Consider the following 13,563-nt stretch of genomic DNA (forward strand, 5'->3'; position numbering starts at 1 on the left):
GGAAAATAAACCGTGGAACTTTGACCAATGAGACAACAGTTTACTCACGTGTGACTTGTATTAACAAATTTGGTCCGTTTAGAAACTTTGCCGTGTGAAAGCGAACCGCACCAAGAAAAAAAAGCAACATTGTAATAATTTTAATCCCCGTTTCGGAACATAGCAATCGATCTACAGGTGTGAAAGCACGAGAAGCTGCAGCCGTGGCGGGGATGATTTTTGGTACAACAACAATGCGCTAAATGTTTCTTTTCCCCTCATTTTTTCCAATTGACGGAAATCCATCGTAGACTCGCTGCAATTAACGGAAATCCGTCGTAGCGACGGAGAACTTGAATCCCTGATATCACTGTATTCCTGAAGGAAACCGGCTGTCTTCAGAAAATTATGGATGTCATTTTCATTTCATCTTGCCTGTAATACCTGAGCAGCGTTTGTGAGTGCAGCGCTTATTTGATTACAGCCGTTACCGGGGAAACCTCTATCTCTCCCGCTCTACAAGCGCCTCCTGCTGGCAGAAAATGAATTTGCATATATATGCCACCACAAATAAAGTGCAAGTATGTGGGAAACACTGCTGCAGACTTTACATTTTCAACACTGACTTTAGGGGAAAAATCTATGGAATGGATTCAAAACCATAGTGTATTAAATGCAGCTGTGAGTTTAACTGATGAAAATGTAAAGGGCAGGGAATGTATAGAACGACAAGCACACAGATTGAATGTGGGCCTGTTTGTAACAATTATACAGGAACATGACAAAGTTTTCTGTTATGAATATTATTCAATATTTTAATTTGAATGTCGGATTGAAATGAACATTGCTGTTATTAGAGTAGTTAATCGTTAGCATAAGCGCGGCTAACGCTAATATAATGAGCATTAGAATGAAGTTTCTTTATTAACTATTTAATGCTCCTATAACTTTTATTAGGGTAAAAAAAAAACAGGAGGACATGATGAAATTTACTACTTTTATATAACTTTTTTTTGGTTAACATTGTTTGTGTCATATCAGTCAGAAAAGCAGTTCTGGGCTTCTTTTTTTTTTTTAGCCAACTTAGTTGTTATTCTTGGCTGAATAACTCTAGAAGATTTTAAAAGCCCTTTAAAATTAAATATGTACACAGTTTGGATTAAATGAAAGTATAGTCAAATTTTTTAATTAGCATGTTTTTGTGTTTTGCTTTGGTACCGAGAACCGTGGATTTTCACTGGTATTGGTACCGAATACTGAAATTTTGGTACCGTGACAACACTACTCCAGAACAAATACTGGCATCTCAAACCATCAGCTCAACGACGGGAAATATGAATAGAAAAAGACGATATATGAAGCTCACCTTCTTAGGTCCACTGAAGATCTTCCTGCTGCTCTCCTTGGCTGTCTCCTGAGCTTTGACCTGAGGTCTCCTTACTGTTTCAGAGGGAATGAGGACTTCTGGGAACTCCAGAGGATCTGTAAAACCACAAACAAACATCAGCCATGTGTCTGCTAAATGTCTGCTATTGTCTTTAATAGGAAAATTAGTTCTCTGAACTGTTGACAAGTGCAGTTAATCACAGCAATGGACATGTAACTTGAGTCATAGATAAATATTTGAAATTATAAAAAAAAAAATAGCAAAATAGCAAAGATGAATATGTAAAAAAAAACTAAAAAAAAACATGTAAATGTCCATGTGTGAATCTAACAAACACATGTTGGGGACATATTTCACAATTAAGCAACAAATAAACTAACTAACAAACAAATATATACATCAATTACTAATAAATAAATAAAAACTAAACTAACAAGTAAATACCTAAATAAATAATTAGTGGTCGACCGATATTGTTTTTTTTGACAGCCGATGCCGATATCTTGGACAGCAGAGTGGCCGATGGCCAATATAAAGCCGATATAATTGTATTTATTTTAATTAATATTTAAGAAATTTGAAATCATTTGAAAATGGATTAAAAAAAAATTTGTAAAATAAACATACTTATACTCTAGAAGACAAATTATTTTTCACAAATAAATAAATATTTAATAAAAATATAATTAAAAAGGAAGTAAACTGTAACCAACAGAGCACTCAGTAATCTGGGAAGTTTGTGTGCATTGGGAATAAGCGCAGCATAATTTGAAATCACGAATTTAATGTTTAAAGCATTCAATTTGCGCGGACCGAAAGTCACAGAGAACACGCGATCATGCAGGTCACATGCACACTTCACAAGATCTCAACTGGATTTGACTAAGTTTGCGAGGTTTGTGAAATTATTTTCATTAGCAATTCAAAGATTTGTTTAAATGATGTAAATGCGTATTTGCAGAATGCTGACGGCAAACGAGAAAGTATTATAATGTTTGCCTTTCTATTACTAATAATATAAAAGCAATCGTTATAATACTTTTTGTATAAATTTTAATTCCTTTGTTTAACAGTTCTTTCTGATTATTAGACAGACTTCTATCCGTATTAGACAGAACTGTTAACGACGACAGCGAACAAGAGGGAGAATGTGAGCACTGCCGCTGTCAGCGCCGTCAAAATAAAAGTCCCGTCTCGAACGCATCGGCCAAACAGAAAAACGTATCGTCATTTGAAAAATGCCAAATATCGGCCAAGGCGATATATCGGTCGACCACTATAAATAATAATATATTCCTAATATAATATACACACTTTTTAGGAAATATGTGCTTAACTGTCAGGGGGGAAAAATGCCACAATGAAAAAAAAAAACTTTTCTGTATGCAAAAGGTAAAAGAAAACTCTGTGCAGATTTATTGTGGATTTATACAGGTACTGCAACATAAACAGAGCCCAAAGTTAGTGTGTTGTGTGTAAATACTGACCGTTTTCAAGGCTGTAACTGTGACCTGTAGTGTGACTGCTCTGAGAGCTCTGCATCACTCTGGTCTGAGGACTGTCAACATTAGTCTCTGTATACATCAGTGGCACTGCTACACCTGCTGCAGCCTTCCTCTTGTGTTTCCTTCTTTCAGAGGAACCCTCCTCTTCCTCGCCGTCACTCCCACTCATGTCATCAAAGCCAAAGTATTTGATCCTGTAGTTAGAGCTTCCTGAAGCGGAGTCGTCATCCTCAGCCACAGCATCAGTCTCATCAAACCCAAAGAGTTCCAGCTTACTGCTCTTCATTTTGCTCTGTGTGGGTCTGGATTGACTAGAAACCCAACAGACAAACAGCCTGAATCTCACACAAGTAGACTTCAAATCAAACATGAAAGAATGAGGCCAAGTGAGAGCAACCAATGAATTATGAATTTGACAGAATTACTGGCAGCTCTGAGGATTTTATCACATTTTGCTTCATCTATGTATACCTGATCAGTTGGTGTCTCCCAATTAGCGCTGGTTAAGCAAAAAAACAATTCTTACAATCTCAAATAATTGTATTTATTTGTTAAGTGGGGCTGTCATTACTTGATTAAATTGGAGTACCAGATTTTTATAGGGGTTCTCTCAGAGCCACTTCAATGAGGTGTAAGAGATTGAAACTAGGCGCAATCAAATAAATATTTTCTAAGGTCTAGAATTGGATGGTGTTAATGTTCAACATCTCTATTTTTAAGCGGTTGAGATTTAGAGCTGTGGATTAATAATGGAGCCGTGGTGCTCAAATATAGGCACCACGAGGCTCAAAACAAAACAAATAAATACATAAAAATGAAATAAGTGATTAAATTTAAACAAATACAGAACTAAAATAAAAAAATAAATACATATGCCACAAAACAAAACTAATACTATAAAACTAAACAAAAAGCACCACAAAACATAAAAAAACTAAAACACTACAAAAGACAAAAAAATAACAAAAAAAAAGCCACAAAACAAAACTACACAAACAACACAACAAAACCAACAAAATAAAAAGGGAGAGAAAAGGTCTAGGATCCAGCATGAGAACTACAGATTAGACTGAGACTACTGTCCAAAAATAGTATGAAGTACAGCTCAATATAACTGCAGTACTAAGAATTTCATGTGATTACAGCACTGTTCTTACATGCAACTATTACCTGAAAGGTTTGCTTTCGGTCTCGGTTTTCTTCCTCAGTCTTCCTGCATCTCCCGGACCAGCTGCTGGGGCGCTGGCTGTGTACTCCTCCATACTGCGGTCCATAGAGTCCTGGATGGTGACGTTAAACATGGAAACACAAGATGGATGTAGCACTGTAAAGTCTCTCGTCCGACCTCTGTTTGTTGTTTTCCCAGCATTTTCAGCCCCGCTGTTCTGCAACACTTCTGTGGAGCTATGACTGGAAACACTTCCATCGGGTCCACCAGGCTGTTTGCCTTTATTGGGTCTGCAGTACGTTCTGCAGTTGGATGCCCTGAGCACAGACTGAGAGTGGTCCTCGCTTTCAGATGGCTCAACGGGAACATTAAAGTCTCTTTGGCCGAACTCATCTAACCGAGTCTCGGTGGAGGATTTGCCCTGAATGTTGCTGTGACTGTAACTACTCGATGCCCACAAGGTAGACGGAGGGTCTTTAGGTCCGGTAAAGAGGGATGTGGAGCGTGCTCCCAGACCGACCACAGCGCTCCAGGCATCATAAGAATCCTTGTCCTCTGTTTTTTCAGACTTTAACGTGGTGGTCTGGGCAAGAGGTCTCGTGTCGCTTTCAGAAGGGTTTTTGTACCATGAGTAGCTGTGGTGGTCTGTGCTCTCAATGGACCAACTCTGGGTTTTTCCTACAGAAAAGGAAGTCAAACATCAATCAGCTGTTCAAATGTTTAAACATCAAACAGAGCTCTTGACCAGTCATGTTCCTAAATCAACAGGAAGTAGGTTACTGAAAAATAGCTACATTAATAAACAAAATCAACAGAACTTGGTCTAATGTTAAACTTTCAGCAATAACCAGTTACCTAAGCAAAATCCTGTTGGCCAAAATCCTCTCTGGCCAAAACGACTCTGGTTTTAAACTACATTAGGGCTCCACGATAAGTGGTGGTTACGACTGAATCACGACTGATTTGAAAATGTATTCTATTTGAATTATTACTATTTCATGTAAGCACACATAGGGAACATCAACTCAATTAGCAGGGTTAGTTTTACCTCATCTAGTTTTCTTGATTTATTATATTTATCATGTACATTACCACACTCTCTAACTTATATAAACTGGCAAAACTCAAAATCTTCTCTCAAAAAGCTAAAACAGTAAAATTCTTAACCTTTTTTTTATTATTAAATCAACAACAAAAAAGTGTTTGTATAGTAGCTCAGTGGTTGCATAAGTGCATTTATTCAGCAACCGCAAATGCAAACAATAAAGTCGAGATTCATGTTTGGATTTATTATAGTTCATCACTGAGAAGCTCTGCACACAGATTTAGTCAAGAAAAAGCATAAACGGCCTCGTGAAGAAATGCAGACTGGCTGTATTACACTTTCTGTTGAGCAGAAATTAATAATGAAGATCTCTAAACTCCATGTTTGTAGGTATTTTCAAATCATCAGGGTTTTGTTTTTTTTTTCTTTCAGTGCAGAGAAAGTGTGCGCACATGTTTGCCAGGTTGTGATGATAAAGTAAAAGAGAAAAATGTATCCATTTAAGAGAAGAAAAAGTACACTGATTGGGATTTAAACTCTTGACATCTGGCAGCCCAAATCTTGAAATCGTATGGAGGCTTGCTACCAATGCAAGATAACATAAATGTTAAATGAAAAAAAAAACCTGATCACAATTAAAATACGATTAATCATTCAGCCTTAAACTAGGGCTGGACGATAAAACGATAACTATCGCAATATAATTTTCCTCAAAACAATAAGAGTTTGATAAATGTTCAATGTAGGGCTGCACGATAAATCGAAATGGAATCGAGATCGCGATTCGACAGAAGCTGCGATTGTCATGCATATCTTTCAGTGAAGCACGGTTCTGTGATCAGCAGTAAATCTCCATCCGAAGGCCAGAGGGCGCTCTCGCACTGAAACTCCAAATATGCCCCGAAGAAGTAATCCAGGAAATGCCTATCGCTGCAGCTGAATAAACAGAAGATTAAACTGCTTTCATTGATTCAGCGCATGACAATCGCATTCGATTAATCGTGCAGCCCTAGTTCAATGCAATGCTTAAGAGTCAAAAGCAGAACAGCTCTACTCATTTAAACAGCGCCACACAAACCATTTATCCGCTCGGCTCAATGTTCAAACGGCAGCGCAGCATGAGCTCACTAGAGCGGAGGAGTTTACTCGCTGATGAGTCTCTGTCACGTGACACTAAACAGCGCTGTGAGATCCAGAGTGAAGTGCTTGAATTCAGCGAAGAACACAAATGACTCAGTGATTTAAACTAGTTTAGAGCCAGATGAAACAGCACTGACAAACAGGAGAAACACTGTGAGCAACGATACAGTCAGAAGGCTTTTCAATCTACAAATCGCCATCATTTACCATGGATTTACTGTAGTAACACTAACTGCACCACAGTATTGTGGCAGAAATGTGGGATATTCACATAAAATTTTATTATATTACTAATGTACAGTAGATATGTATTAAATGTATTAAAGGAGTAATGGAATATAAACGCAGTATTTTTTGCGATTAAGCTATAGCGGTTGTGCATTTATACTAAATGCATTTAGATCACTGTTTTTCATACAAATACCTAAAAAAACAAGTTAAAATGACTGAAAAGTGTAAAGAAATCAAAAACAAAGCATTTGTCATGTTCTGACCATAAAGAGTAGTTTAAAACCACAATAAACGATCTGGTTTCTACGACTTTCACTTAGGAGCAAAAATCTGCCCTTAAAGGGTTAGTTCACCCAAAAATGAAATTCTGTCATTAATTACTCACCCTCGTGTTGTTCGAAACCCGTAAGACCTTCGTTCATCTTCGGAACCCAATTTAAGATATTTTTGATGAAATATGAGGGCTCTCTGACCCTCCCATAGACAGCAAGGTAACTACCACGTTCAAGGTCCAGAAAAGTACTAAGATGATCGACAAAGTAACAAAAAAAATGACTTTATTCCACATTTTCATCTCTACTGCGTCACTTGTGGACGCGTGTTCACGACAGTATCATGACGAGAGCGTGTGGCGGCGCTGACACAGATCCGCCGTGATGACGCCGCCACACGCTCGCGTCAAGGTACTGTCGTGAACGCGCGTCCAAAGTGACGCAGTAGAGACGAAAATGTGGAATAAAGTCGTTATATTTGTTTTCTTTGCGCAAAAAAGTACTCTCGTAGCTTTGTAACTTTACAGTTGAACCACTGATGTCACACGGACTACTTTGTCGATCATCTTGGTACTTTTCTGGACCTTGAACGTGGTAGTTACCTTGCTGTCTATGGGAGGGTCAGAGAGCCCTCATATTTCATCAAAAATATCTTAAATTGGGTTCCGAAGATGAACGAAGGTCTTACGGGTTTGGAACAACACGAGGGTGAGTAATTAATGACAGAACTTTCATTTTTGGGTGAATGAACCCTTTAAACTCGAAATGTATCGTGATATTTATCAATATCGATTTATCGATTTTTTTGGCCTTATCACCAAGCCCTACCTTAAACCATATACTGACACATATGAAGCAACATTTTCAGTTACTGACAACATTGTGAAAATACTCTATTCATTATTCGGCAACCAAAAGCATCTGATTATGCGAGGTTTACTGAGATAGTGAAAACATGGAAGCCACCACAAGTATTATGCAAAATAAAACTACTCCTCCTAGATCACTGATTTGACTGGAGTCAGAAGTTCAACACATTTCTATAGGTTTAAAACTAGTGCACCAAGTCTTAAAGACCACAGACTTAGTCCATCAATTTTCTCTGATCCCATGAATAGGTCCAACATGAACACACTGCTAGACATCCTTAAAGCAATAATCACACCTCTGCAGTAGGGATATGCCGGTATCAAATTTTCATGTTGCGATTAATTGCTAATGCTTTTATCACGGTATACGGTATTATCACGATATTGAAATTTAGTTCTAAAAAAGTGCTGTAATAATACAGTATAACAGGTTTAATAACTTTTTTCTTATGCAGTCATAACATTGTCTACATTATAGTCTGGCAGACAACACTCGTTATTTACCATTCTTTCATTACTGTACGTATTCTCCATTACACCAATAACCACAATTAAGTCTATGTACTGTGAACTAGGAGACAGGACAAAACTTTAATAGCAGCTTTGGAGAAAGGTCCCCAACATACAAACCCCCCATTGAGCTCCATGGCAAAGGAAGTCAGTGTTGCAGAAAGGCTGTTAGGCCTAAAAACCATTTCAGTTATATCACCACTTTGGTAATTCAGAACATTCCCCTATTAATTAGAGTGTGAAGAGGTGAAAAAGACAAATTAGGCTGTCACAATCACCTCAAACATCTTGACTTTTGTAAAACAACATCCAAATGACCGTTTATTCAACACAAACTTATTAACGACAATTTAAAGCATTGTCAAACTACCCATCACTCTCCAAAGACTGAATTCTGTTCAAATCATAGTTGAAAAGGGTTTATGTAACAGACCTATAAACACATCTGAATTAAAGTCTGTGTAATGTATGAAAAAGTCAAGTCAAAGGGTGCTCATACTGAGCGTTTCGAATAGGGCAGCAGAAGTCATTATTTTTCAATAGGGGTTTGTGTTTAGGCAACCACTGATAATGCAACAACGTTAAGCAGTAGTGAACTATGCAAATGCACTATGACATAATACAGCATCCACCAACGGAAAAGCAGAACACGATCAGCCTCCTGAAGTTGGAACATTGACTAATTCACAGAATACCTTCATAAAAAAGGAATTTACGACACAGGTGGTCACAGAATTTGGCAAATGTTGGATGAATAAATCACAAGTAGACTGTACAATGAATCAAATTGTGATGTGGACTAATGTCTGTGAATATTAAAGTGCAAAAAGACTGCTTTTTTAAATATTAAAGGAGACATATTATGCCTCTTTTTACAATATGTAATATAAGTTTCTGGTGTCCCCAGAATGTGTCTGTGAAATTTCAGCTCAAAATACCCCACAGATCATTTATTATATCATTTTGAAAATGCCTATTTTGAGTGGAAGCAGAAACACGCAGTTTTTCGGGCCTGTCTCTTTAAATGCAAATGAGCTGCTGCTCCCCGCCCCCTTTTCCAGAATAGAGCTGCGCCATTACAGCTCGTACCTGCTAAAAACATCTGTTTTGGTTCTGATTATGTTTATCGCGCTGAAATCATGTGTTTTAAACCATATGAGTTAGGGCTGCACGATATATCCAAAAATATTGAAATATCGCAAATGTAAATATCACGATATGCATATCGCAACACGTGCGATATCTGAATCATTTTAATAATAGGCTACTTAAATCAAAACGTTGCAAAAGGTCAAAGTTTTAGTTCGACGCATATAGCAGAGAATTGCTTGACGTTAAAAAGAGTTATTAAAGGTCCCATATTGTACACCTTTTTGGAGTTTTATTTGAGGTTTTGATGTCCTTAAGAATATATATTTGCAGTATAAGTACCAAAAACCATCTCAATATATTTTTACAGCTCCTCTCTCAGGAGCTCTGCTGAGAACAGGTCGATTTTGGTCTGTCTAATTAATATTCATGAGCCTCTCTTCTGATTGGCCTGTTGTTTTCTGAGTGACGCACGGCCAGGCCAACCACAGGTAACTAGGGTCAGCTTTTCATTTTTAAATATTTTAAAATATAATTTAAATAGATTTTTCACACTAAGCAATATCGTATCGCATATCGAATATTGCATTTTTTAACAAGGTATCACGTATTGCATTTTTTTTCAATATCGCACAGCCCTAATATGAGTTTAAAATTTTGATATACGGTTTTCTGAGAGCACACGTACAGAAAGCGGCTGTCACAGCATGTGAGTACTAAACTAAGTTCTCATTCACACACAAGTTTATGTTAAAAATACACATGAGTTACAAACAACCCTCTACATTGCGAGTAAATCACTCGCATATGTGACTAAATCTTACTCTGGGCGACTAAATAATGTCTAACATCTAAACCAATGTTTCTTAGGGCCCTATTATTGTTAAAGTGTTATGACTTCAATGGATTAGACATGCCTGTTGATTATTCAAATGTAATTAATCCAGAAAAATTAAAACAAAACACTGAATTTGGGAAAAAATAAAACATTTCATCGGGCCTTAAAAACATTTTTTTTTTATTAAACTCTTTTAAAAATTGTTAAATTGTACGTTTCATAATTTTAATAATTAATACACTATTTTTGATTACTAAAATGTAATTTAACCATTAAAATATAATCCAGAAAAAAAAATGAGTTTGGGATTTCATCATAGGGCCCTATCCTTACCCTTAAAGTCTGCATAAAAAAGAAATTGCAATTGTCTTTTCTTCTCTACTGAAGTATATCCGAGTGAATGAGAAAATGAGAAAAATAATGTAGGGATTTAGTCCATTGGAAATTGGTGGACTGTTGTCGTTTGTTGCGTTAAATGCTGTGATTGTTGTCATTAAATGCTGCAATCTCATGAGTGACAGGTTGCCCAGCCCTCCTGCCAATGTATAGGTCATGAGAAATAAGATGTGATATGAAGGTGAGAGGATGTTACTTTTTTTTAAATCAAAGATTACAAAGGCACGTAATAAAAAAATAAAAAAAAGTAATAATAATAAATAAATAATTCACAGATAAATCATACTGTATCTAAAAAATGCTGCAATATTAAATTAAAAAAGTTGAATATTGCAAAATTTGATTTCATGGTGATTTGCAATTTAAATTACATTTGGTAAAATCCTCTCTCTCTCTACATTTCTGGAAGAGGACAGAGAAATATACTTTCCACACGGCAGCACTCTCACATCACCACTCTGACAGGGATTGACAGGGAATTAACAAATTTCAATCTCTCAACCAGCGAGAAGTCAAACAAGTCCACGTTCCTCCCCTGCTCTACTTCAGCCTCTGTGTCTTATCCCTGTCAGTGTCATCTCTAATCCAGTCCTGTCCTCTGACCACCACGGGGCACTTGTTTTCCACATTCTGGAGTTTCTGAGAGGAGCAGACGATTTCCAGCTCATACCAACATATTTTAAGAAACGATTAAACAAACAGGAGCTGTCAAATATTGTTTTATATTCCTTTCAGATGCAGTTATAGCATTAATTCACAATTTCATGTAAAAGTGATGTAGAAAGGCTATGTACACGGTTGTCTTCTGGTATGTGATGTCAGTGTGAAGCTGAAAACCTGCAACTGGGGAGCAGTTCATCCAGGACGGTGTTTGCATTCAAAATCAGCTGGAAGGAGGAAGCATTTTTAAGGTTTTAAAAGACAGCGCAGCTTGTGCTAGTTTGTCAAAATGAGTCAGCCTGATGACCAAGGCAAGGCAGTCACTGCAGCTGCAGAAGATCTGGTGCAAACGAGGATGCTCCTTGACTGTGTGGGAGTATTTACGTGTTAAATGCTGCTGAGCATGGTTATATTCAGGGGTGCACATAAGTGGTACGCAGGTGCGCATGCGCAACTAAAATATGACTATATGAAATATAATATATATGAAAATATGAAATATAACTAATAATATGTGTAACATGTTCCTTCCAGTCTCTCTCTTGAATTCAACACGGAAGTGACTTAAACTTAGAGCTGGGCGATAATTCGATAACAATAATTATCGCGATATAATTTTCCTCGATAAAACGATATGAAGAGTTCGATAAATGTTCGATATAATGTTTATGCGCCAAAAGCCGAACGAAACAGCGCGACTCGTTTGAATCGCGCCATTTGGGATATTCACACTGAATTTTATTAAAGGAGTAATGGTATATAATTGTAGTATGTATTTGTGATTAAGCTATAGCATGTGTGCATTTATACTGAATGTTTTTAGACAACTGTTTTTCATTCAAATAGGCTACCTAAAAACCATATAGTTATATTTTTACTAAGAGACAACAAGTGATATAATTATTAATATTATCAGGCAACCCAAACCTGTTTCTAGATTTGAAGCAATATCACTCATTAGAACATGCAGAAACTATGAAATACATTTTTCTATTTAGATATTTATTTTAAGGAAAATTAATGGTCTGGTTTCTACAACTTTTACTTTGGAGCAAAAATCTGGCTTTAAACTTGAAAGAAATAAAGATTTGACATTTATCGTGATAATTAGCGATATCGACTGATATGAAAAAAATTATCGTGATCATTTTTTTGGCCATATCGCCCAGCCCTACTTAAACTACATTTAATTCTCCAAAAGGGAGTCAATCCCATCAGCCCTCTACGAATATATATATATATATATATGTTTGTTTGTAAAATGGCACAATTTTATAAATATCTGAAAGTACACTCTTAACATCAGTCAGTCAAGCATTATAATATGATAATCAATATTATTTAATGATAGAACTTTAGTAATTAGAATTAAAACTTGATAACCATGTATGAATGCATATTAGTCATTTTAACTGAACTTCGGACTGGTGGTGGTGCTTTTTTGGTCATTCAGTGTTTCTATAAAAAAAAAATTTAATTGGGGAAAAACTAACAAAAATACTGATAAGATAAAGATACGAATTCTACTAATAGGAACAATATAAAACGCACCAAGGATTAATGAGCTACTGGATTCATGAATATTAATCAGGTTGTGTACGTTCGCTCGAACTGATTTGCTGAAATCAAAACAGGGACGATAATAGGTGAGCGCCAGCCAATGAGATTGCCGTGTGCGCATTAGTTCCGCCCACTACCGGAAAACTTAAGACATAACCGATTGTATTTATGGGATATTTTGATATATATTTGTCCATTCGAATGTGTAAGAACGCGTGAAAGAGAGCTCTGTCCAGTGTTCGCGTATATAAGGCTGCGTTTACACTGGAACAAAAAATCCGATCTTTCGCTCACATCTGACACAGATCGGAATTTGTTGCACACGTGTAAACACAAAAACCCGCACGAGATCCGATTTTTTTGCATCCGATCTGAGCCACTTCCAATGTGGATTTTTAATCGGATACACATCTGATATCTGGACATCCGACCTACGTCTAAACACACATATCCGATTCTCCACAGAACTCCCAATGCGAGGGCGACACGTTTGCTCATAAAGATTGTTAATGCTGTATGCGCTCGCATTTTATTGAGATTGAAACTTTTTATAAGTAAGAAATTGCACGTTCAGGAGCTGGTTTTCAACCCCCGCCCCGTGAATTTTGAAAATACAACAGCTAAAAGCTACATATATTTCTCAGCAATGAGGTGATAACTTAGCAGTTTTTGTAATTAAACCGACAAGCTTGTTTGCAATGCTTCACAATCGCTCGCTCGCACGTGGGTGGGTGCGTGCATTCGTTCGTTCGTTCTCTCTCTCTCTCCTTAATTAATTCAAATTAATTTCAATAAATATCATCTTTATTTCACTAAAGAATTCTACCTCTAACGAGCTGTAGATAAAATAGTCTAACAAATTAAAATGACCAGCCGGGACCCGACGGGCTTGCAGACCTCTACTCTGTAGCTAT

The 13,563-nt window shown here is 36.8% G+C and overlaps 1 protein-coding gene across 1 annotated transcript in view; it reads right to left on the bottom strand.

Moving 5' to 3' along the window:
- Window positions 1-13,563, bottom strand: part of LOC107745560 (wings apart-like protein homolog) — an 87,025-nt gene that overhangs the window by 50,985 nt on the left and 22,477 nt on the right. Inside the window, exons 3-5 of the mRNA XM_016559454.1 lie at window positions 4,042-4,717; window positions 2,854-3,182; window positions 1,346-1,461 (exon numbers count right to left, since the gene is read on the bottom strand). Of these exons, the coding sequence (XP_016414940.1) occupies window positions 1,346-1,461; window positions 2,854-3,182; window positions 4,042-4,717 (1,121 nt within the window). The remainder of the gene's footprint in view (window positions 1-1,345; window positions 1,462-2,853; window positions 3,183-4,041; window positions 4,718-13,563) is intronic.

This window comes from Sinocyclocheilus rhinocerous, unplaced genomic scaffold (assembly GCF_001515625.1).
Source record: "Sinocyclocheilus rhinocerous isolate Xijiao unplaced genomic scaffold, SAMN03320098_v1.1 scaffold672, whole genome shotgun sequence".
NCBI lineage: Eukaryota > Metazoa > Chordata > Actinopteri > Cypriniformes > Cyprinidae > Sinocyclocheilus > Sinocyclocheilus rhinocerous.